The 23,943-nt window shown below is 56.0% G+C and overlaps 1 protein-coding gene across 11 annotated transcripts; it reads right to left on the bottom strand.

The window, feature by feature from the left end:
- Positions 1–314: 314 nt before the first annotated feature.
- On the bottom strand, positions 315–15,824 carry LDLRAP1 (low density lipoprotein receptor adaptor protein 1). Of its 11 annotated transcripts, XR_012051814.1 has the most exons (12): positions 15,699–15,824; positions 13,528–13,670; positions 12,227–12,339; positions 11,498–11,612; positions 8,738–8,776; positions 7,986–8,058; positions 7,654–7,737; positions 6,871–7,001; positions 5,017–5,051; positions 1,435–2,550; positions 1,319–1,356; positions 315–985 (listed from the first exon to the last, which is right to left on the bottom strand). XR_012051814.1 is itself a non-coding variant. In XM_072917930.1 (10 exons), the coding sequence occupies exons 1-10, from the start codon at positions 15,781–15,783 to the stop codon at positions 2,376–2,378; spliced, it is 993 nt and encodes a 330-aa protein (XP_072774031.1). In that variant the 5' UTR covers positions 15,784–15,824; the 3' UTR covers positions 315–2,375. The 11 variants fall into 11 exon arrangements, 3 of the variants coding, with proteins under 3 accessions (XP_072774031.1, XP_072774033.1, XP_030146269.4); XR_012051807.1 differs by having other exon boundaries at positions 315–948; positions 1,021–2,550; XR_012051808.1 differs by having other exon boundaries at positions 315–948; positions 1,058–2,550.
- Positions 15,825–23,943: the final 8,119 nt, after the last annotated feature.

Genomic DNA, 23,943 nt, shown 5'->3' with positions numbered 1-23,943 from the left:
TGAGGGAGTTCGGTATGGCAGTTAGAAAAAGTCGGTTTGTAGTTTTACTATCTCTTTTAAATAGCATATGAATGTATTGTAGCATAGTTATAATACAGAAATCATTCAGCCTGCTGAGCTGGAGTCAGACATCAGCATTTCTTCCCACCTGCATTCCCAACAGGGAGAGGGCTGCTGTAGGCAGGGAGGGAAAATGCCCAGCAGCCTGGCCCTGCCCCAGCAGCAGGCAGAGGTGCTGAGGGATGCAGGGATGCACTCTGAAACTCCCCTGCCACCAGCAGAACGCCACACACTGAAGGAACCAGCACAGAGGCTCCAAAAAACTGCAGAGTTTTTATTCCCCTCAGTGCAGAATATTCTTTACAGCGTCAGTTTTTCTTAAAAAAACCACTCTAGACACACAGAGATAGTGTTGTGACTGTCAGGCCTGCTGCTGGGGTCTCCAGGGAAGGAGAGGTGGATGCTCAGAGCACTGGTTCTGTCACACACGTGGTCAGTCAGCTCCACCAGCCCCCAGCACCTTCTCACACTCACACTCGGGGGGAAAAACATCTCAAATCTAAGTCAGTCACTCAGCTCCTCCTAATGAATTCCTGCAGCTGACAGAGAGGGATTTTTTCCCTTCCTGCGAGCAGTTTTAAGGGAGTTCTAAAGAGCTGTCTGGGGAACGAATTAGTGCTTCAAACCCAAGTTACAAATCTATAAAACAGATTAGCACGCTTCACATAAGGCCACAAACACTGCGAGGTGTCAGTGAGACTATTTAGGATCGTTAAAACTTAAATCTCTTAGTTAGCAGAAGCTTTGTACCTCCGCTGCTGGTTTGCAGTCCCAGGGGTAGATGGAGCTTCCTGAGCCCCCTGGGAGCTGTGGCTGTCGGGGAGAAGGGCTGGGAGCACCGCTGGGAGGGGTGGCTCTGCTACCTGGGCAGCCAGGTGTGGCTGCTGCCTGATCCCATTCCATCCCTACAGCCAGGAATTTCTGTCTGATCCCATTCCATCTGCAGCCAGGAATTTCTGCCTGATCCCATTCCATCTGCAGCCAGGAATCCTCCTGCCTGATCCCATTCCATCTGCAGCCAGGAATTTCTGCCTGATCCCAGTCCATCCCTGAAACCAGGAATTCCTCCTGCCTGATCCCATTCCATCTGCAGCCAGGAATGCCTCCTGCCTGATCCCATTCCATCCCTACAGCCAGGAATTTCTGCCTGATCCCATTCCATCTGCAGCCAGGAATTGCTGCTGCCTGATCCCATTCCATCTGCAGCCAGGAATTTCTGCCTGATCCCATTCCATCTGCAGCCAGGAATTGCTGCTGCCTGATCCCATTCCATCTGCAGCCAGGAATTCCTCCTGCCTGATCCCATTCCATCTGCAGCCAGGAATTCCTCCTGCCTGATCCCATTCCATCCCTGCAGCCAGGAATTCCTCCTGCCTGATCCCATTCCATCCCTACAGCCAGGAATTTCTGCCTGATCCCATTCCATCTGCAGCCAGGAATTGCTGCTGCCTGATCCCATTCCATCTGCACCCAGGAATTCCTCCTGCCTGATCCCATTCCTTCCAGCAAGCAACAACCACAGGCCTTTGAGGCAGGAGCAAGCCCTGGACAGGCAAACCTGCTGGGCCGAGCTGGCCACACGGGTCTGAGGTCCTGCTGGCCCTCCCAGGCTGCCCCTTCCAGCAGAACTGAGCAGAACAAATCCTTCCTCCCTGGTGGTTTTGCCTTTAAAGCCAACGGAGCTCTGGGATCTGGAGAGGTGAGGGGTCAGCTTGGAGCCAGAGCTGCAGCATCGCCAGGGTGGGCTCTTTTTGGGTAAATAGCTTCTGAGGAGAGGTTCCAGGCACTGCTTACCATGACAATTCGGACCATTGTTTTCAGTTCAAGTTTTAAAGTGCAAAACTTCGTAGAGTCTTTGGGTTAAAAAGCGTCAATTCCCAGCGGAGCCGTGGGGTGAGTGACAGCTGTGAGAGCGCCACAGACACTGACACAAAAGCACCAGCTCTGCTCCCTCTCTGCTCTCCCACTGTCAGCAGCTGCTGCAAATCCCCTCCTGGCCAGGCAGGTGATGAGCTGCTCCCGGCTGGGTGGGTTAGAAACACCGTGTTTGCATCAGGGGATGCTCCAGGGCGGCTTTGGTGCTGCCCAGGCTGCTGCAGGAGGAGCAGACCCTGTGCAGATCTCTCCACACCTCCCAGGAGCGCTTGTAAACTGTGAGTAAACATGTCCCAGAGCATCTCGTGGCTTAGGTAAAAGCAAGGTGTAAAAAATCCCTGTTAGGTCTCTGAAGCTTTGGTCTGGAAGCTGCGACATCCTCGGGGCTGCTCCTGGAGCTCCTGCAGGGTCCAGGGGGGGGTTCCTCTCTCAGCTCAGCCTCAGAACATGAAGAGATCGTCCCTGTCGGCCGTGCCGGGCTCCAGCCCCTTCCAGGGGGACAGGGGGGACACGGGGGACACGGGGGACAGGGGGGACAGGGGCTCTGCGCTCTGCACGTCCTGGGCCGACAGCCCCGTGTCCAACTCCTGCGGGTTCGTCCTCGACTGCGCCAGCCTGAGGGCACAGGGAGTAAACACAGAGGAAAACATGAGGGAAAACACGAGGGAAAACACGAGGGAAAACACGGGGGAAAACACGGGGGAAAACACGGGGGAAAACACGGGGGAAAACACGAGGGAAAACACGAGGGAAAACACGAGTAAACATAGAGTAAAAACACGAGTGAAAACAAAATAAAAACACGAGTAAAACCATGAGTAGAGTAAAACATGAGTAAAAATATGAGTAAAAACATGAGTAAAAACATGAGTAGAGTAAAACATGAGTAAAAACATGAGACAAAACACGAGTAAAAACATGAGTAGAGTAAAGCATGAGTAAAAATACGAGTAGAGTAAAACATGAGTAAAAACACGGGTAAAAACATGAGTAGAGTAAAACATGAGTAAAAACACGAGACAAAACACGAGTAAAAACATAAGTAGAGTAAAACATGAGTAAAAATACGAGTAGAGTAAAACATGAGTAAAAACATGAGTAAAACATGAGTAAAAATATGAGTAAAAACACAAGTAGAGTAAAACATGAGTAAAAACATGAGTAAAACACGAGTAAACACAGAGTAAAACACGAGTAAAGCAGAGTATACACAGAGTAAAACATGAGTAAAGTAAACAGAGGAAAACACAGAGTAAGAAAAGCACAGAGTAACACATGCACAGAGTAAAGCACGGGTAAAGTAAATACAGAGGAAAACTCAAAGTAAAGTAAACACAGAGTAAAACACGAGTAAAGCAGAGTAAACAGAGTAAAACAAGCACAGAGGAAAGCATAGAGGAAAGCAGAGTAAAGTAAACACAGAGTAAGACAAGCACAGAGGAAAGGACAGAGTTAAACAAACACAGAGGAAAACACAGAGTAATGCACAGAGTAAGAAAAGCACAGAGAGTAAAGCACAGAGTAAAGCAAGCACAGAATAAAGCACAGAGTAAAACAAGCACAGAGTAAAGCACAGAGTAAAACAAGCACAGAGTAAAGCACAGAGTAAAACAAGCACAGAGTAAAGCAGAGTAAAGTAATCACAGAGTAAAGCACAGAGAGTGAAGCACAGAATAAAGCAAGCAGAGAGTAAAACAGACAGAGTAAAGCAGAGTAAACACGGAGTAAAGCATGGAGTAAAAGAAGCACAGGGAGTAAAGCAAGCAGAGAGCAAAACAGAGTGAAGCACAGAGTAAAGCAGAGTAAAGTAAACACAGAGTAAAGCACAGAGAGTGAAGCACAGCCCCACTCCTGCTGCACCCCAGAGCTGCAGCCCCACGTTCCCACAGCCTCCCGTGGGATGGAGACGCTCAGGAAGGGGAAAAGGCCTCGGGGGAGCTGGCACAGAGCATCCACAGCACTCCCGAGCTGCTCCCGGGCATGTGCCCCACACCTGCCTGGCACGGCGGGGCTCTGGGACTCTCCTGGAGCTGCTGCCAGCCCCCAGCACTGACCCAGCCCTGTCCCTGCCTCGGGACAGCTCAGCTGCTGTTCACAGCATCAGCTGGAAGAGCTTTCCATCCCAGATGTTCCACAAAGCCCAGGCAGCCCCGGGTTGCTGCTGTGTGATTTAAACACTGCAGCACCAGGGCTGGAGGTGAACTGGGAGGTTTGGGCTCCTTCCAGGGGGACACAAGGTCAGGATAAGCCCGGGGAAGGCCTGGTTTTCCTGCAGGGGTGGTGATGTGGCAGGAGTGGCTCTGGGGGTGCTGCAGGATCAGCGGCCCCAGCTCTGAGTCAGGGTGATGGAGCAATGCCCAGCAAAGGCAACACCAGCCCCAGCTGCTGCAGCCACTGGGGCAGGGAGAACAGAGAGACCAGGACATCAATCAGCCCTGTTTTCATCAGCCCCAGCCTGGGACGAGGCTGCTGGGGAAGGGAAGCTGTAAATCATCCCTGAGAGCCAAACAGGAACTGCTGCAAACCCTCCTCCTGCCTCACTCCCTCCTCCAGCACCTCCCAGCCCCAGGGGGAGGAAGAGGAGGAGGAAGAGGAGGATGGGACCCACATAAAACCACAGCAAGCCTGCCAGGACAGGCAGGGAAACCGAGAGGAAACGGGTTTGTTTGGCTTTGCTCAGCAGGCAGGGGCAGGGAAGGCTCTAATTTGGAGTGGAGAGAGGAATAAACCCCATGAACTGATGGCCACACACCCTGAATTCGTGGGCTGAGGAAGAGCAAAGCCCCCAGTGCCAGAAGCTGGGACCAGCAGCCTGGAAAAGTCTCGGGGGGTGGGAGCAGACACAGCAACTGCCTGGGGAATTAAATTCCCCATCACTCGCTGCCTCTCTCCATCCTTTAAAAGGTTGTCAAAATATTTGGCTTCTCAGGCAGCCTTGAAGCCCATCCTTCGATTACCAACTGCTGGGGCAGCTGCCCAGGCCAGATCACAGCCCTGAGGAGATGAAGGAGCATTATTCAAAGCCAGCCAAGTCCCAGGGGCTGCTCCCCGAGCTGAACTCAAGGGAGTGATGAGAATTACCTTGAAAACGCCTCGTCCAGACCATCATCCATTTCCTTTGTGAAGAGATAAAGAGAGAGACAAGTAGTTGCTAAGAGAACTGCACAGAAGTGTGTTTAGAGATCTGGCTCTGCACTCAGACAAAAAAATCATCCCTGCCTGCTGGATTCCGAGTGCCTCAGTCCCCTCCTCTGCAATCTGCCTCCTCTCCGGGGGAAATGTGAATTTCGGGGGGCCTGACCCTTCCCTCCAGCCCCAAACGGGCTGACTCTGCCCCAGCTCCAGCCCAGGAGAGCAGCACAGGGATGGGAACCACCACCCCTCCCTCTCCCAGCTCCAGGGACCTGGACACAGCTCCAGGAGCACCTGGGGCTGTTGTGGCTCAGGGTCAGCAGAGCAGCTCTGCCCTGGCACAGCAGAAGCAGCTCTGGCACCCTGCAGCCCTGCCCTGCTGCCAGGCTGTCCCAGGAAAGCTTTTCCATGCTCTGTTCCCAAAATCCTGCCATGCACTTACAGACTTAATGCAATTAATAAGTGGAGTATGAAAACTCTGAGAGCAGGGAGGGGTTGGAGATGGCTGATAAGCCTCCAGGATTTGATTCAGCCTTAGGGCTGATCTCCAGCTTTAACCTGGAGAGGCTCAGGCACTCGCCCTGCAATTCCCCAAAACCCAGCAGGAAGGGTCTCCAGAGAGGGGCTGTGCTGGGCAGAGACCCCAGGGCCAGAGGGGCTTCCAGGGGCAGCCCCAGCCTGCCTGGAGGTCAGAGAGCCATGGAAGGGGTTGGGTGGGAAGGGAAATCCCTTAAATCCCATCCCATTCCCACCCCTGCCGTGGCAGGGACACCTTCAGGGCACTGCCAGGGATCCAGGGGCAGCCACAGCTCCTCTGGGCACCTGTGCCAGGGCTGCCCACCCTGCCAGCCAGGAATTCCTTCCCAAAATCCCAGCCAAGCCCACCGTGCCCCAGTCTGAGGGGATGAAGGAGCATTGGGCTCCCTGAGGGATGCACAGCCAGGGCTGCAGCATCGCTCTCCCCCCAAAATCCATGAAACAACTAAACCAGGGCACTGAGCACGTTCCCCAGAAGCCATCCCAGCTCCACAGACACCAGCAGGAGCAGGGAAAAACGGGACAAACCATCAACTCTGCCCTGGAGAGAACAAGGAGCCAGCAAGGCACCGATTCCTGCCCCTGAACACAGCACTTTGGTCACAGTGAGGTGACAAACCGCTGAGAAATGCTGCTCCACAGCAGCAATATTCAATTACCTGGCAGGGCTTTGCCATCCTGCTCATTTACCCCCCAAGCACTGAGCACTCCTGGATCATTCCGAGCTGTGGTGCCTCCCTGAGCAGCTCAGCCACCCCAGAGCTCCCAGTTTACCCCATAACAGCCCTGGGCTGGGAGCTGGAGCACTCTTGGCTGTCCCTTACTAATATTGTGTCTATTTGAGCCAGGTTTGACAAGCTCTCAGAGAAAAGTATTGCACCTTTGATAGCTCAGCTACCTCAGGTGGCATAAAAGTAGCAGGATGGCTCCTGTGACAGTGTTGGAAACAAAAAAGTTTTAATAAAAGGCAAAATAAAAAAGCTCTTTACAGGGAAAAGCAGAGCCAGGGCAAGAGGTTCTTGCTCCTGCTAAAACACTTCAAAAGAGTGATTTACTCCTTTTGCTCTCTTCTTTTCTAGGGGATTGCTTAGGTGGGACTTTTTGGCTCCTGTCCAATTGGGTGTCCTTAAGTTTGAGGTGATCCCCAAGGTGCAATGAGGTGTCTTTTAACCAAATTGAGGAGAGAAACTTCTGGGCTTTTTCCTTTTCAGGGGGACAAAGGGTAACTTGTTTACTCCAGCAGGAGGGGCGCGTTCCTGCACTCACCCAGAGCACGTTGTTGTTGACTGAGGGGCTGGGCCCAAAGCTGCTGTTGTCCAGCCCTGGGCACTCCGTGCTGCTGCCCAGGGGGGATCTGCCAGGGTCCCCAAAATCCAGCAAGTTCCCCATGGCTGGAGCTGTGGGCAGGGCAGAGAGGGAGAGAGGGCAGAGTGAAAAAACCCTTTTTTGCCAAACCTTCCTGCAGGCATCACAATCCCCGTCCCTCAGGGACAGTCCCCCATCCCTCAGGGACAATCTCCATCCCTCAGGGACCATCCCCATCCCTCAGGGACCATCCCCATCCCTCAGGGACCATCCCCATCCCTCAGGGACCATCCCCATCCCTCAGGGACCATCCCCCATCCCTCAGGGACCATCCCCCATCCCTCAGGGACAGATCCCCATCCCTCAGGGACAGATCCCCATCCCTCAGGGACCATCCCCATCCCTCAGGGACAATGCCCCATCCCTCAGGGACAATGCCCCATCCCTCAGGGACCATCCCCATCCCTCAGGGACCGTCCCCATCCCTCAGGGACAATGCCCCATCCCTCAGGGACAGATCCCCATCCCTCAGGGACCATCCCCATCCCTCAGGGACCGTCCCCCATCCCTCAGGGACAGATCCCCATCCCTCAGGGACAATCCCCATCCCTCAGGGACAATGCCCCATCCCTCAGGGACCATCCCCCATCCCTCAGGGACAGATCCCCATCCCTCAGGGACAATGCCCCATCCCTCAGGGACCGTCCCCATCCCCATCCCTCGGGCTCTGCCCTGGTGGCTCACGTGTGGCAGGCTGGGCAGGAGCTGCTGAGCCGGGGCTGCTCGTCCCTTCTGCTGCCAGGATGGACCTTTCCCTCTTCTCCTTCTCTGCAGAAGAGGAATCCCCTCACTGCCTGCAGCTTTGCAGCAGGAGGGAGCTCGGCCAGGCCACCCCTGCTGCTCCTGTCACCTCGTGTAAGGTGAAAGCAGGAGCCCCAAGGTGCCTGAGACACCTCCAGCAAAGGAGCACAGCCAAAACCTGGCTGGATTTACAAGGAAACCTGGAAATTTGGGAGGCAGGGAAAGGGGAGCACAGCAAAGTGACCCTTGAGGGTGAGGAGGGCAGTGGAACTCACCTTCCTTCGCTGCCTGCCAGAACTCAAAGGCGACTCTGAAGGCCTGGGCCACGGTGAGGGTGACAGCCTGGGCCTGGGGAGCAGAGAGCAGGACACACTGAGACCTCTGAGATCAGTGCCATCACTGAGATCAGCCACTGAAACCTCTGAAATCAGTTAAATCACTCAAATCAACCACTGAGATCAATGACGTCACTGAAACCTCTGAAATCCACCAAATCACTGAAATCAGTCACTGAGATCACTGAGATGAATTAAATCAATCACTGAGATCACTGAAACCACTGAGATCAACCACTGAGATCACTGAAACTACTGAAATCACTGTGATCAAATCACTGAAAGCACTGAAATCAGCACTGAGATCAATCACTGAGATCACTGAAATCACTGAAACCAATCACTGAAACCTCTGAAATCACTGAGCTTGATCTCTGACATCTCTGTCATCACTGAAATCAATCAATGAGATCACTGAAACCAATCACCGAGATCAATCACTGAAACCAATCACTGAGATCAATCACTGAAACCTCTGAAATCAATCAATGATCTCGATCTCTGACATCACTGAAACCACTGGAATCACTGAGATCAATCATTGAGATCACTGAAATCAGACAGCACTGAAACCAATCACTGAGATCATTGACAGCACGGACACCAATCATCACTGAGATCAATCACTAAAACCACTGCAATCAATCACGGAGCTCAATCACTGAAACCAATCACTGAGATCAATCACTGACACCTCCAAAATCGATCCTTGAGCTCCATCTGCGGCACCTCTGCTCTGCAGGCTGCTGCTCCCCGGCTCTGGCAGAGCCACCAAACCCTGCTGGAGGGAGGGCAGGCTGGCACGGGGCTGGCACGGGGCTGGCACGGGGCTGGCACGGGGCCAGGGTGTCGAGGTGACCCCGAGAGTTAAAAGTATTGGCCCATCATTGTAAACATTGCACAGGTAGTTTTGGGATAAAATGTAAACACCTCCCTGGAAGGGCAGACAGAACGTCACGCTGGACAGAGCCCAGCAGGTCAGAGAGAGAATGTTCTAGATAAAGAAAAATAAATGTCAGAATCTGTGGTATTGGTGATTCTGAGATTGTAGAAAGTCTCTGTCTGTCAGCCCCGCTGCCAAAGCAGAAGCCATAATTGGTCTGTGCTGGTTTCAAGGTTGTTTATTCTGTTTATCTCTAACATGTTCTGCTGCCCTGCCGCAGCTCTGTCCTGCAGGGCAGCGTGTGGGGCTCTGCCCTCAGTGGGATGGTACAAACATTAAATACCACAAACTACCTGTGCTGGATTTACAATAACGTGCCAATATCTGTCACCTACGTTGGACAGTGTGTCCCCAGCCTGAACCAACAGAAAAATGCCAACACCACAGTGAAACATGGAGGGCATGAAGAAGGAGAAAAAGGACAAGACACACCCAATTTCCTCCATCTTGTCCCCTTTGGACCCCTCATCTAGAATCCTAAAATTTTACTTTTGCACCTGTGCCACACTTAATTATTACTTATATCAAACACTCAGAGCTGGTAATTCATCCTGTAAGATTGAAAACTCTTTTCCATGGGCAGAGATCACAGACAGTGTCTCTGGGGGCTCTGTCCAGGGGGGTTCCTGACCCCTGCCAGGGTCCCAGACCTGCCAGAGGGAAGCCCTGGACTCCCACAAATAAACAGCCTTGAGAAGCCGATCCTGTGCATTTCAGACTCCTCCTTTGGCTGCAGGGCTGGGAAATGAGGATTTTTACACCCTTGGGGTCATCCCAGCAGCGCAGACCCCGAGACCCCAGCACGGCCCCGGGCTGCTGCAGTGGGTTTGTCCCGTGCCAGCCTGGCCCTGCAGGAGCAGGGACACCCCCTGCCAGCCCTGCAGCTGCTGCAGAGGGACCAGCAGGGACAGAAATGCCACCCCCATGCTCAGCAGCAGCTCCAGCCCCAGCAGAGCAGCAGGAATGCTCCCCACACCCCGGGCATCCAGGCTGGGTGGGCTTTCCCAAGCTGTGAACGCAACAAACCCAAAGGCAGGGATGGACCTGGCTCCCCTGGCAGCCCCCCGGGACATGGGGGACACAGAGAGGGCACAGCACCCCCAAAAAGGCCAGGCAGGGGGGCAGGGAGACCCCCAGAGCCATCGGTGCCAATTAAGGCTGGCAAGCAGGAGAGCTCATTGGAATGTGGGAGCTATTTACATCCTCGATGGCAGTGCAAATGCTTTATGGCAAAAAAACCCTCAAATATGGTAATTAAGTATGAAACTCCTCACAGCTGTTTACAATTTAGGCTGTCACATCTGAATCAAGTTTAATAGACCCAGCTACTGTTGAGAATTACCCAGGAACTAAAAATATGGACTAATTATATGCCTGAGACTGGGAGCTGTGGTGCATCCAGGGCCCCTGCCCCGGGGAGGGCTGGCTCCCAGTCTGGGAGCAGGGATCACCTCAGCAGCAGGATGTTCCTGCATTTTACAGAGCAGGAAAAAGGAAATTATTCCTAGATTTTGCCAGAAAAGTCTTTGGAGAACTTTATTTGGAGGGGGATGCACTGAGCTGATGGAGCACCGAGATAATTCTTTTAGCAGCAGGAAGATTTAAATTTTAATTTGCGGAGCGAGGCTTATCTTGGCCGTGCAAGGATGGGAGCACACGGCAGGGAAAGGAGAGACAACTTGTAGCTCCCATTATTCTCTCCAAGGGGAAAAAAGCCAGCTGGGAGAGGCAGAGAATTTTAACAGAGCCCTGGTGGCCGAGCTGCAGGCACGGGGATGCTCCTGAGGACCAGGCTGGGAATGGCCCTCAGAGGGATCTGGGACCTCCTGCTCCCCTGCAAGAGGCACCAGGGAAAGATTTCAGGGCCCAGAGGGCTCTGACCTGCCCTTCCTCTCCCCTCAAGCCCCTTCCTGGCACGGGGAGGGGGCTCAGTGCCAGCTCTGGCTCCACCAGACACCCCAGGGCTGCCCTTGCCCCACTCCTCTCTCGTTTCACTAGGTCCCTTCCCATCCTGGAGGCCTGAAAGAGCAGGAAAACATCCCAGGAGGGCTCAGAGCATGTGGATATTCTCAGTTCAGTCAGAGAGAAAAGGAGAAAGGTTTTTCCTAGGCTTAGCCTGGCAGAAATCTTTCTCTTTTTCTCTCTGACTGAACTAGAATATCCACAAGAGCACACCCCAGACTCTTCCCCACAGCCAAGGCTCTGCTCTGGGCCCATCCCCAGCACACAGCAGGGTCTCCTGAGGGGAGGACACGGCCTCAGCTGCAAAGATGCTGCTAAAAACTCTGCAGAGCTGGGGCTGGCTGCCCCAGCAGGGCCCCCTGGGCACCTCCTGGCCAAGCCCCCCTGCCCAGGCGGCTGCAGCAGCAGCACAGGGAGGTGCCTGTGGGGCAGGGCTGCAGCAGGGAAAGGCCATGCAGGGCAGCAGCAGCACTCTGGGAGCTCTGCCTGAGCCTTCCTCCAGCCCTGCAGCCCCTCTGTGTCCCTCCTCCTCCTCCTGGGCACTGACCATCTTCCTCTTGGTGCACAGGAAGGCGTGGCACTCCAGGCTCTCGTTCAGCTGGCTCTGGGCAATGTAGGCAAACACTTTGTCGTGGGCCTTGTCTGCCGTGCAGTAGGAGATCCTGGAAGACACAACACCACGGGCTGGGCTCTGGGGACAGGCTCCAGAGCCTCCTGGGGCTGCCAGCAGGAGCTGCCCAGCTCCAGGGCCAGGCAGGGAGCACAGGGAGGGCACCAGGCTTGGGCTGGGCAGGGAGAGGAGCCAGGGTGGGTGAGTGAGTGAGTGAGTGAGTGAGTGAGTGAGTGAGTGAGTGAGTGAGTGAGTGAGTGAGAGAGATCCACGGGCACAAGGAGAGGTGGGAGAAGAAATGTCCTTTTCACACTGGGGGACAGGACAGGCTGGAGAAGGGGAAGATTCCAGCAGAGCAGCACCTCACACTGCTCTGCCTGCAGCAGAGAGGCTGGCTCAGGTTTTCCTTGGAGGATGAGGAAGGAGAGGGGAGCAGTTCTCAGCCTGGGATTTCATCTTCAGGCTCAAGGCAGGGAGAGGAGCTGATGCAGGGGTGGCTGAGATTCAGGTCTGGGATTTGCAGCAGATGCTCAGGATGAGCTCAGGGGATGTGGGAGGGAGGCTCAGCCCCTCCCTGGAGCACCCCCACACCTCTGCACCAGCCAGGGGTGAAGAAGAGCAGGCCAGAGGAGCAGCCCTGGGGCGCAGGAGAGCAGCAGCACCCACCTGTAAATGGAGATGTTCTCGATGAGCTCGTTGGTCCTGCTGTCCCTGAGCACAATCCCTCGGGGTGACACCTTCAGCGTCACTTTCTGCAGCTTCTTCCCACTTGCTTTTGCCTTTGGGAGGGAAAGAGGGAGGGGAAGTCCCAGGCTGCTAACCCTGGCACCTCCAAAGGTGTGTGAGCAGACTGGGGATGCACACTGCTCTCACCACGGGCTGATTCTGCTGCCAGGAGGGACACAGCACTGGTTAACCCTTCCCTTCCCTCCCTGCAGCAGGGATTTGTGCTGGCACTCAGCAGGCAGGGGCACACCCAGCACTGTGACAGGCACTGCCAGCCAGCACAGGGATGTCCCCAGGGCCCCCAGCACGGCCCTGAGCTGTGCTGGGAGCAGCATGGGCCTGGCACACGTGGGCTCCCAGTGGCGCCAAACCCCACTCCAGGGGCAAAGCACCCCCTGGATAGGACATCAGCTTAAAACCAGACTTTTACAAGCCACTTTCTCTCATTTACTGGCCTGGTGCTCTCAGCCTGTGGCTCACATCCAGCTGGTTCCAGGCTGGAATCCTCAGCCCCACTCCCTGGGGAATTTTTGAGTCCCTTGGGGACCAGGGGGGTGGCTGGAAAAGGGATGGGAATCAGGGGGATGGCTGGAATTGTGCTGGAGGAGGGCTGGGAATCAGGGGCTTCAGGAAACCCACCCCTCTGAGGTCACAGTGGGACAGCTGGCTGGGAACTGCAGCAAGGTGTCCCTCTACCTTCCCCTCTCAACCCCCCAAATCCTGGAGGGAAAGCCCAGAGCGGCCTGGCCACGCTCCAAAGGCTGTCCCTGCCCCGGGGCAGGCTGACTCCAGCAGGTCAGAGCTCCTCACACACCCTGGCTTATCATTTATCTGGGGAGCCAGAGCTCAGCCACGCACCAGCCGTGCCCAGTGAGCCCCATCCCACAGCCTGGGCTGCTCCCGGGGGCTTCCCAGTGCCTGAAGGGTCTGCAGTTCCACCCACAGCCCTGGAGGGGCTGGGGCTGCAATCCTGACACCCCTGGGGCTGAAACCCCGATCCCCTGGAGCTGCAATCCCAATCCTGTGGGGCTGAAACCCCGATCCCCTGGAGCTGCAATCCCAATCCTGTGGGGCTGCAACCCCAAACCCCTGGAACTGCAATTCCAATCCTCTGGGGCTGCAACCCCAATCCCACTGGAGCTGCAAGTCCTGGCTTCCCCCAGCTGCAGCTCTGAAACTCTTCCCCGTGGGACTCCCCCGAGGGCCACCAGGGCCACTCAGGGCCACCTGGGGACACTCACGGTGGCCACGATCCTCTTGACAGCGGCTGCAGAGAGCTCCTCTCCCTTGGGCTGCTCCACCAGGGTCATGCCCAGGTACTTGAGGCTGAAGAGCATCCCCTCCAGCAGCGTCTCCCGCGTGTCCGTCCAGTTCTCAGGCAGCTCTGGGGACACAGGGAAGGCTCTGGAGTCACAAACCCACAGCAACACCCCCGAGGCTCCACCTGAGGAGGAGATGGGGCAGGGAGAGGAGGCAGCAGCACTTCAGCCACGAGGTGTTCACCTGGGAGCCTCCCCTGCAGCTCTCCGAGGCAGCAAAATAAACCCCAAAACTTTTTCCACAACAAACAGCAGCAACCCTTTAGGAGCCACCAGTTTAACTGGGAGCGCCGGGGTGCCACCCCGTGCCCTGACCCTGCACAAGGAGGGTAAGATGGGATTTGCTGCTAAGCCCGGGCAGCTGCTGGGATCCAGGTGAGGTAAATCACCACCCACAGCCCTGAGGAGCCCCTCAGGAGGAGAGGTCTCTGCTCCCCCCATGGAAACCACCACGGGCCCTTCCCCAAAGTGCTGGTGGGGCTGGAAGGAGGGTTCTAAACACAGGGATAAACACACACACAGGGTGTGGGGCCAGGCTGAAAGTCAGCCGGGCGTCCCTCAGCCTGAAATTCCACCAGGAGCCACCTGGGATGGGCACCTGGTGCTGGAGGGGGGCTGTGGCAGCGCGGGGACAGCGACACTGTCCTGTCCTCACCGTGCGGGTCACCCAGCCCCGGGCACGGAGTCACAGCGCTCGAGGGCCACCCCTGCCAGGTGTCCCCACGCCCCCCCGGGTGTCCCCAAGCCCCCAAGCCAGCCCGTTCGTGTCCCGCCGCTGCTCATCCCCGATCCCCGGTGCCCCACGCCGGGTCGGTCTCACCGGACCAGCGACAGCCACAAGCTCGGTGTCACCCGGGGACCGCTCGCCACGGGGCCATCGACCGTGTGACAAAGCCAGCAGCGGGACGAGGTCACAGAGTGACAAAGTGCCCGCCAGGCTCCAGCCCTTGTGCCAGGCTGGGGGACACGGGGACAGAGGGACACGGGGGGACACGGGGAGAGGGGGACACGGGGAGAGCGGGACAGGGGGACACGGGGGCAGCGGGACGGGGGGACACAGGGACAGGGGGACACGGGGGCAGCGGGATACGGGGGCAGCGGGGGACAGGGGGACACAGGGACACAGGGGGACGGGGGCAGCGGGATACGGGGACAGGGGGAGAGTGGGACAGGGGGACAAGGGGGGACACGGGGACAGGGGGACACGGGGACAGGGGGACACGGGGGGACAGGGGGACAACGGGACACAGGGACGGGGACACGGGGACACAGGGGGACGGGGGTAGCGGGATACGGAGACAGCGGGACATAGGGGGACAGGGGGACACGGGGACAGGGAGCAGCGGGACAGGGGGACACGGAGACACGGGGACAGGGGGGGACACAGGGGAACGGGGGTAGCGGGATACGGAGACAGCGGGACATAGGGGGACAGGGGGACACAGGGGGACAGGGGGACACGGGGACAGGGAGCAGCGGGACAGGGGGACACAGGGACAGGGGGACACGGAGACACGGGGACAGGGGGGGACACGGGGGGACACGGGGACAACGGGACACAGGGACAGGGGACACAGGGGAACGGGGGCAGCGGGACACGGGGACAGCGGGACAGGGGGACACGGGGACAGCAGGACGGGGGCACAGGGGGACACAGGGACAGCGGGACGGGGGGACAAGGGGGGACACGGGGGGGACAGGGGGACACGGGGGGGACAGGGGGACACGGGGGGGACAGGGGGACACGGGGACAGGGAGCAGCGGGACAGGGGGACACAGGGACAGCGGGACGGGGGGATAGGGGGACACGGGGAGAGTGGGGCAGGGGGACAAAGGGGGACAGGGAGCAGCGGGACAGGGGGACATGGGGAGAGTGGGACAGGGGGACAAGGGGGGACACGGGGACAGAGGGACACGGGGACAGCCCCGGCGCTGCCGCCCGCGGGAAGGAGCGCAAGGAAAGGGGAGCGCCATGGGGCGGAGCGAAGCGCGAGGCAGAAAAGTGGGGCCGAAAGTGCAGAAAGAGCCGCGAGAGAGAGCGAAAGTGGAGCGGGGGGGGAGAGCGGAGCGGGGGGAGCGGGCCGGGCTCTCACTGTGGTGCCGCCCGCCGGCCCAGGCCGCTCTGGGCCCGCTGGGGCTCCGCAGCAGCGCCCGACCCGCGGAGCGCAGCGCGTCCATCCCGGCCCGGCCCGGCCCGGCACAACTTTCCTGAGGCGCTGACCGCGTCCGGGGGCGGGGCATGCAAATCAGCGTGACGTCACGGACACGCCCCGTGCCACGCCCATCCCCGCGACCCGCCCCGAAGCGCTGCGGGACCCAAAAACTCTGCGGGGACCCAAAATCTCTGCGGGGTCCCAAAATCTCTGCGGGGTCCCTAAAGTTCTGCGGGGTCCCAAAAACGCTGCGGGGTCCCTAAAGTTCTGCGGGGTCCCAAAAACTCTGCGGGGTCCCTAAAACTCTGCGGGGTCCCAAAAACTCTGCGGGACCCAAAAACTCTGCGGGGTCCCAAAACTCCTGCGGGGTCCCAAAAACTCTGCGGGGTCCCTAAAACTCTGCGGGGTCCCAAAAACTCTGCGGGATCCCAAAAACTCTGTGGGGACCCAAAAACGCTGCGGGGACCCAAAAACGCTGCGGGGACCCAAAAACTCTGCGGGGTCCCAAAAACTCTGCGGGGACCCAAAAACGCTGCGGGGTCCCAAAAACGCTGCGGGGACCCTAAAGTTCTGCAGAGCCCCCAAAACTCCTGAAGGGTCACAAAACTCCTGCAGGGTCCCAAAACTCCTGCAGGGTCCCTAAAGTTCTGCGGGGACCCAAAAACTCTGCGGGGACCCAAATACTCTGCAGGGTCCCAAAAAAAGTTCTGCGGGGACCCAAAAACTCTGCGGGGACCCAAAAACGCTGCGGGGACCCAAAAACTCTGCGGGGATCCTAAAGTTCTGCAGAGCCCCCAAAACTCCTGCAGGGTCACAAAACTCCTGCAGGGTCACAAAACTCCTCGAGGTCCCAAAATCTCGGGGACCCTAAAACTGTGCAGGGTCCCCAAAGCTCCTCGGGGACCGTAAAACTCTGCGGGGATCCTAAAACTCTGCAGGGTCCCTAAAGCTGTGCAGGGGTCCCAAAACTCCTCAGGGACCCCAAAGCTCCTCGGGGACCCCAAAGCTCCTCGGGGTCCCCCAGGCCTGCCAGCACTGTGGGGACACCGTGACCTCACCACACCCAGCGCCCTCGGTGCTGCCCGCGGCAGGAGCAGCCTGGCACAGCCTGGCACAGCCTGGCACAGCCTGGCACAGCCTGGCACAGCCCAGGGATGGCCCCTGTGCCCAGCACAGCCCAGGGATGGCAAACAGAGGCTGGGCAGGGTCCCTGTGCCCAGCTGGCCACGGTGGCACCTTTGGGATCAGCCCCTGCCCTCCCCAGGCTGGTGCAGCCCCCCTGGCCGTGGCTCTGCACAGGGCAGGGCTGGCATCGGAGGGTTTTGGCTCCAAAATCCACAGCAGGAGGTGGGCACCGGGCTGGTTCCCCCCTGGCAGTTCAGATCCCACCCGGGGCTCCTTCAGGGTGGGGCACCCCTGGGAGGGGAATCTGTGGTTCTGCACACCCCAGGATTTTTTTTTTTGCACATAAAAATCCTTTTTGAACTCAAATAAAAAGAAGCTTTTTATTCAAACAAACAAACAAATAAAACTTTGCTCCTCAGGCTTTGCTGGGCTGGAGCCGTTTGCCCGAGGAGCAGCTCGGCTGAGCCCCCCAGGAATTCTGAGTTTCCTGAAATTGGGCATTCACCAAAAGGCTGCTCAGCCTCAGGGGGGTTTGTTCCATGGGGTAGCAGAGGGGGAAGCTGGCTGGAGCAGTTCTGTGCTGGCTGGAGTTATTTCTCCCAGGGTCAGAACAGAGGCACCAGGAGTTCAGTCACTTATTGGGGTTAATTCTGCTTTTTATCACCAGGAATTCAGGCCTCATCTCAGCCTCGTGCTAAACTGGATTAGTTTTACTGACAGCGCTGGAGCTGCCAGACTGACACCAGCACATCTCCTTATATAACACAGCAAAGATAAAAATACAGCAGGGTAAAACATCAGCTGGCAGAGGAAAGAACCAGAGCACCCCCACATTTAATGCAGCCTGAAAAACGGGGGGAAGAACCCCAGGGCTGGAGTGCTCAGGGCTCCTCCTGCCCTGGGAAGGTTCCATCCTCCTTGGGAAAGGCTCCATCCTCCTTGGAAAGGTTCCATCCTCCTTGGGGAAGGTTCCATCCTCCTTGGGAAGGCTCCATCCTCCTTGGAAAGGTTCTATCCTCCTTGGGGAAGGTTCCATCCTCCTTGGGGAAGGTTCCATCCTCCTTGGAAAGGTTCCATTCTCCTTGAGAAATGTTCCATCCTCTTGGGAAAGGTTCCATCCTCCTTGGGAAAGGTCCCATCCTCCTTGGGAAGGCTCCATCCTCCTTGGGAAGGTTCCATCCTCCTTGGAAAGGTTCTATCCTCCTTGGAAAGGTTCCATCCTCCTTGGGAATGTTCCATCCTCCTTGGGGAAGGTTCCATCCTCCTGGGGGAAGGTTCCATCCTCCTTGGGGAAGGTTCCATCCTCCTTGGGAGATGTTCCATCCTCTTGGGGAAGGTTCCATCCTCCTGGGGAAGGTTCCATCCTCCTTGGAAAGGTTCTATCCTCCTTGGAAAGGTTCCATCCTCCTTGGGAAGGTTCCATCCTCTTGGGGAAGGTTCCTTCCTCCTTGGGGAAGGTTCTATCCTCCTTGGAAAGGTTCCATCCTCCTTGGGAAGGTTCTATCCTCCTTGGGGAAGGTTCCATCCTCCTTGGGAAGGTTCTATCCTCCTTGGAAAGGTTCCATCCTCCTTGGGAAAGACTCCATCCTCCTTGGGGAAGGTTCCATCCTCCTTGGGAAAGGTTCTATCCTCCTTGGGGAAGGTTCCATCCTCCTTGGGGAAGGTTCCATCCTCCTGGGGAAGGTTCTATCCTCCTTGGAAAGGTTCTATCCTCCTTGGGAAAAGTTCCATCCTCCTGGGGAATGTTCCATCCTCCTTGGGGAAGGCTCCATCCTCCTTGGGAAGGTTCCATCCTCCTTGGGAAGGTTCCATCCTCCTTGGGGAAGGCTCCATCCTCCTGCCATGCCCCTGGGCAGCTGCTGGCCCTTTCCCCACCCCTGCTCTGCCCTCCTCTGCTGCTGGTTTCCCTGGCAGGGTGGATGAGGGGGTTTTGGGGGTTTTTCAGGATGCCAAATGAGCTCCCCTGCCCCTGAGGTGCCGCCAGCCCAGGCCAGCTCCAGGTCTCCTCGCTGCCCTGTCCCCTCCGCTGTTGTGTCCCTGTGCTTGTGATGTGATTTCTCCCTCTCCAAGCTGATTTTCTGTCCTGCAGGGCCCATTTCCTCCAGCCCTGTGTCCCCAGGGGTGGATTTGCTGCTGCTGGTGTCACTGCACGCCCAGGCTGTGCCAGGACATGGAATTGAAGGCGCAGGCAGCAGCAAACCCGGCGAGGCTGCTGTAAAACAACAGATGGGCAGTGCCTGTGCCGTTCTGCTCGGGCAGATTTGGGAGCTAATAATAATTGTAAACATCTCTGTGCACCGTGGTTAATCCTGATAATCTCCTCAGCCCAGGCTGGGCTTTGCTGGGTGTTCTTCTGTGCCTGGGGCATCCCTGCAGCTCGGGAGTTCCAGCTCTGCCAGGGAGAAGGGGCAGTGCCAGGGGTGCCAGCCAGGTAAAACCAAATAAAAATAAAATACCACGCTGGGCAGAGGTCACATTTCAGCCCTGGAGTTTCCCACAGCCCCCAGGTGATGTTGGCAGCTCACAGAGCTCCATTGGAACACCAGGCTTGGGGATTTTTGTGGTTGGAAATATGAGGAGCACGAGTTCAAAAATCCACACAGCCAGCAGAGAAATATGAGCCTTTTTTAAAAATTGTTTCTTTTTAATCTCTGGATCCCGGGGAGGAGCTGGGGTTTGGAGATTTTAATAGAAAAATTGGAATCTGCTGCTGTGGTGTGCTGCTCCTGCTGGCCCAGGGACACGGGACAGAGGGACAGAGGGACACAGGGACACAGGGACACAGGGACACAGGGACACAGGGCTGGGCTCCTCAGCAGCTGCTGGACATGAGGGATGCAGGTGGAAGGGGTAGGAAACACAAAAACCCTTTCTGAACTCAAATAAAAAGAAGCTTTTTATCTTAAAAAAAAAAAAGGCAAAATAAAAACCCCCAAATCAAACCCAAACCTCACCTCATTATTGTTAAAAATCCCCTCCAAAACACGGTGGGAAATGTGGGTTTTTTCTGCTGGGCAGTGTCAGAGCTCCCGCCTTGCCCTCAGCTGCTGGGCCCTCTTTGGCCCAGAAGCAGAACCAAGGCTCAGTTTTGTCTTCACTTTCCTGATTAAAATGCTTTTTTTCATCATTAACTCAATTTAAGGGCCTATTTTTCAAACACAAAGCTGCAGCTTCCCTTGGAAGCCCAGGGGAGGTTTTCAGGCCAGTCAGGAATGTTGGAGTCGCCCCCCTCCAGATTTGGGTGCCACGATTCCCTTTTTGCCTGGGGCTGCAGCTGATTTTTCCTTTCGATTCACCAGCATTGGCCACATCACGAAAACCACAATTCCCAGGGCAAGGCAGGCCCCAAAAGTTCATTAAAATAAAAGGGTTAAAAGGTCGGCCCCTGCCTGGCACAGGGGGCTGCAAGGGGCAGGGAGAACTCAGCTCCCAGGCATTTATCACTGCAGCTCCTCGCTGCGCTCCAATAATTTGAATTTTTGCATTCATTAAAGCAGCATTACCAATTCCCAGAGTTCCTGCTCTCCCGTTCCCCGTCCCGGACAGGATCTCAATTTATTCCAGACAAATCCTGAGCCCCCTTTGATGCTGAACTCTCCTTCTGGCACCCCCAGGGCACAGAGTGGCTGCCCAGGGCATGGAAGGGGAAGGAACATCCCAATCCCCACCCACAATCCCATCCTATCCCCAATCCCATTCCCCATCCCCAATCTCATTCCCAATCCTATAACCCATTCCCAATCCCTTTCCCATTCCCAATCCCATCCCCAAAACCATTCCCAATCCTATTCCCCATCCCCAATCTCATTCCCATCCCCAAAACCATTCCCAATCCCATTCCCTTCCCAACTGCATCCCCATTCCCATCCCCAATTCCAATCCCATCCCCGATCCCAATCCCATCCCCATTATCATCTCTATCCCAATTCCATAACCCATCCCCAATCCTGTTCCCATCCCGAATCCCATCCCAATACCATTCCCATCCCATTCCCAGTCCCAATCCCATTCCCATCCCTATCCCCATCACCAATCCCATTCCCAATCCCCATCCTCAATCCCATTCCCCATCCCCATCCCCAATTGCATTCCCAATCCCATTCCCATCCCCAATTCCCATCCCCAATTCCCAATCCCATTCCCAATCCCATTTCCCATCCCCAATCCCAATCCCATCCCGGCCTCCCCTGCCCTGTCCCCTCAGACCAAGCTGGGGCAGGGGGCACCGGGCGTGTCCCAGCCCTGCCTGGCTCTTCTCCCTTTTCCCTTCTCCCTTTTCCCTTTTTTTCCCTTTTCCCTTTTCCCTTTTTTCCCTTTTCCCTTTTCCCAAGTCTGGGAATGCTGCTGGGAGCAGGAAGCGCCTCCGAGCCGAGGTGACATCAGCGCTGCGGCTGCCATGGCAACCCACATTTGTTTCTGGGATAATTAACAAAAATCCTGCCCTGCTCCGAAATCCTGCCCAGCTCCAAAATCCTGCCCTGCTCGGGCCCGGCCACGGGGAGACACCCAAGGCCACCAAAAATGGGTTTTGTTGGCCCCTTCTGCTCACTGGGCCAGCCAGGGGATCAGGGATGGGCTGCACATCTGCAGCACATCTGCAACACACCTGCAGCACAGCTGCAGCACAGCTGGGGCTCTCCACGTTCCACCTGGGAGGAGGAGCAGCAGCTCTCAGCACCTGGGGAGGGGCTGCCAGGGAAAATTCCCGGCCGTGGATTGGGAATTCCGGGGGTTTCTGCACAGCTCCACTCCAGGCTGGCTGCCCCAGCCTTTCAGGGATCCATAAAACCAAGAGAGCGTCCCTGAGGTGTCCCTGCCTGGCTCGGGGAAACCTGGAAAAGCTGAAATTCCTGCTGGAATTCCTCCCCCTGTGTGGGAATCCAGGGCTTCCCTCTGGCTGCCCTGGGACCCTGGCAGGGGTCAGGAACCCCCCTGGACAGAGCCCCCAGAGACACTGTCTGTGATCTCTGTCCATGGAAAAGAGTTTTCAATCTTACAGGATGAATTACCAGCTCTGAGTGTTTGATATAAGTAATAATTAAGTGTGGCACAGGTGCAAAAGTAAAATTTTAGGATTCTAGATGAGGGGTCCAAAGGGGACAAGATGGAGGAAATTGGGTGTGCCTTGTCCTTTTTCTCCTTCTTCATGCCCTCCATGTTTCACTGTGGTGTTGGCATTTTTCTGTTGGTTCAGGCTGGGGACACACTGTCCAACGTAGGTGACAGATATTGGCACGTTATTGTAAATCCAGCACAGGTAGTTTGTGGTATTTAATGTTTGTACCATCCCACTGAGGGCAGAGCCCCACACGCTGCCCTGCAGGACAGAGCTGCGGCAGGGCAGCAGAACATGTTAGAGATAAACAGAATAAACAACCTTGGAACCAGCACAGATGAATTATGGCTTCTGCTTTGGCAGGGGGCTGACAGACAGAGATTTTTTACAATCTCGGAATCATCAATACCCACAGATTCCCCCCCTGGATGAAATCCCTGCGCTGAGGCTCCAGCTGCCCCTCCAGGCTCGCTGGGATCCCAGGAGGATCCCGAGGAGAAGGGATTGATTGTGGCCTCACCTGCTCGTACCCCGCTGACCCTCCCCAGTCAAACATTAACTCTGCAGCAAACACTCATTAGGGACCATTTGCTGCCTTTAATAATTAAGGCTTTTATTAATCCACTGGCTGCACTCAGAGCAACAGGCGCCTGCAGAATGAATTGTGTTGTCATTTGGGGGAGGAATAAATGAATTCCATTGCCAGGCAGGGAAGGGGAAGGTGTTTAGATTCCACTGCACTTTCTAGAGGTGCTGGATCTGCTGCTGGAGCTGTAATTATGCAGATTATTAACTGCCAAGCACCAGGCTCAGTCATTTCCAGAGGAAATTGTGCTCCTGGCAGCGCTGCAGTCACTCCAAAGCTCCACAGGCTCTGTTCTGCTCCTGTTTGTCCCAGCCCAGCACATCCCTCTGGCTGCCCTGGCTGGCTCAGGACCTGGCAGGGGCTCAGGGACCCTGGCACGAAATCAAAAAACACCCGTGGCTTCGATTTTAGCCCATAGAAAAAGCTGCCAACTCTGCATGAGGAATTACAAGTCACAAGGGTTTGAGTAGTGAGATATTTGCATTAACACCAGGTGGAAAAGTAGAATTTTGGGGTTTTTAGAATGTAATTCAGGGGGTCAAGATGGAGGAATCTGGGCATGTCTTGACCTTCTTCTCCTTCTCCTTGCCCTCCATGCCTTGGTGTGGTGGTGACACTTTTCTGTTTTTTTAAGGTACAGACACACTGTCCAACAGAAATGATGGATATTGGCACCTGATTGTAAATACAGTACATGTAATTTTGGGTATAGAATGTAAACATCTCCCTGAAAGGGTACACAGAATGCCATGGCTCCCTTGCTAGAGAGAGCTTGGCAGGTCAGAATGTTCTAGATAAGGAAAATAAACACCCTTGAGAAGCTGATCCTACACGTTTCAGACTCCTCCTTTGGCTGCAGGGGCTGGGAAATGAGGAGTTTTACACCCTTGGGGCTGGGAAATGAGGATTTTTACACCCTTGGGGCTGGGAAATGAGGAGTTTTACACCCTTGGGGCTGGGAAATGAGGAGTTTTACACCCTTGGGGCTGGGAAATGAGGAGTTTTACACCCTTGGGGCTGGGAAATGAGGAGTTTTACACCTTTGGGGCTGGGAAATGAGGAGTTTTACACCCTTGGGGTTGGGAAATGAGGAGTTTTACACCCTTGGGGCTGGGAAATGAGGAGTTTTACACCTTTGGGGCTGGGAAATGAGGAGTTTTACACCTTGGGGTCATCCCAGCAGCTGCACACCCCGGGACAGGAGAGCTGCAGGCGGGTAAGGAACTTTTGTGGGATGAGCAGGGCAGGAGCTGCTGCTCCCCAGAGCCCACCTGGAGGGAGCAGCCTCCACCTCAGCTCAGAGAGCTCCAGGAACTCAAAAATAATTTAAAAACCCCAATATCAGGGAGCCCCAAAGCCAATTACCCTCCCAGGTGTGGTGGCAGGAGAAATAAAATCACTGCAGAGCCCCCAGAGCA

This window comes from Taeniopygia guttata, chromosome 23 (genome assembly GCF_048771995.1).
Source record: "Taeniopygia guttata chromosome 23, bTaeGut7.mat, whole genome shotgun sequence".
Taxonomy (NCBI): Eukaryota; Metazoa; Chordata; class Aves; order Passeriformes; family Estrildidae; genus Taeniopygia; species Taeniopygia guttata.
The sequence above is the reverse complement of the archived record's forward strand: the minus strand, read 5'-3'. Positions and strand labels throughout refer to the sequence as shown.

Bases quoted from the DNA above. Each gene is read 5' to 3' on its own strand.
- LDLRAP1 (XM_072917930.1), bottom strand. From the start codon at position 15,783: ATGGACGCGCTGCGCTCCGCGGGTCGGGCGCTGCTGCGGAGCCCCAGC. The intron at 5,052-6,870 runs GTGAGTGCAGGA...CTCTTCACAAAG, and splicing joins TCAACAACAACGTGCTCTGG to GAAATGGATGATGGTCTGGA. The intron at 2,551-5,016 runs GTAATTCTCATC...CTGTGCCCTCAG, and splicing joins CTGGACGAGGCGTTTTCAAG to GCTGGCGCAGTCGAGGACGA.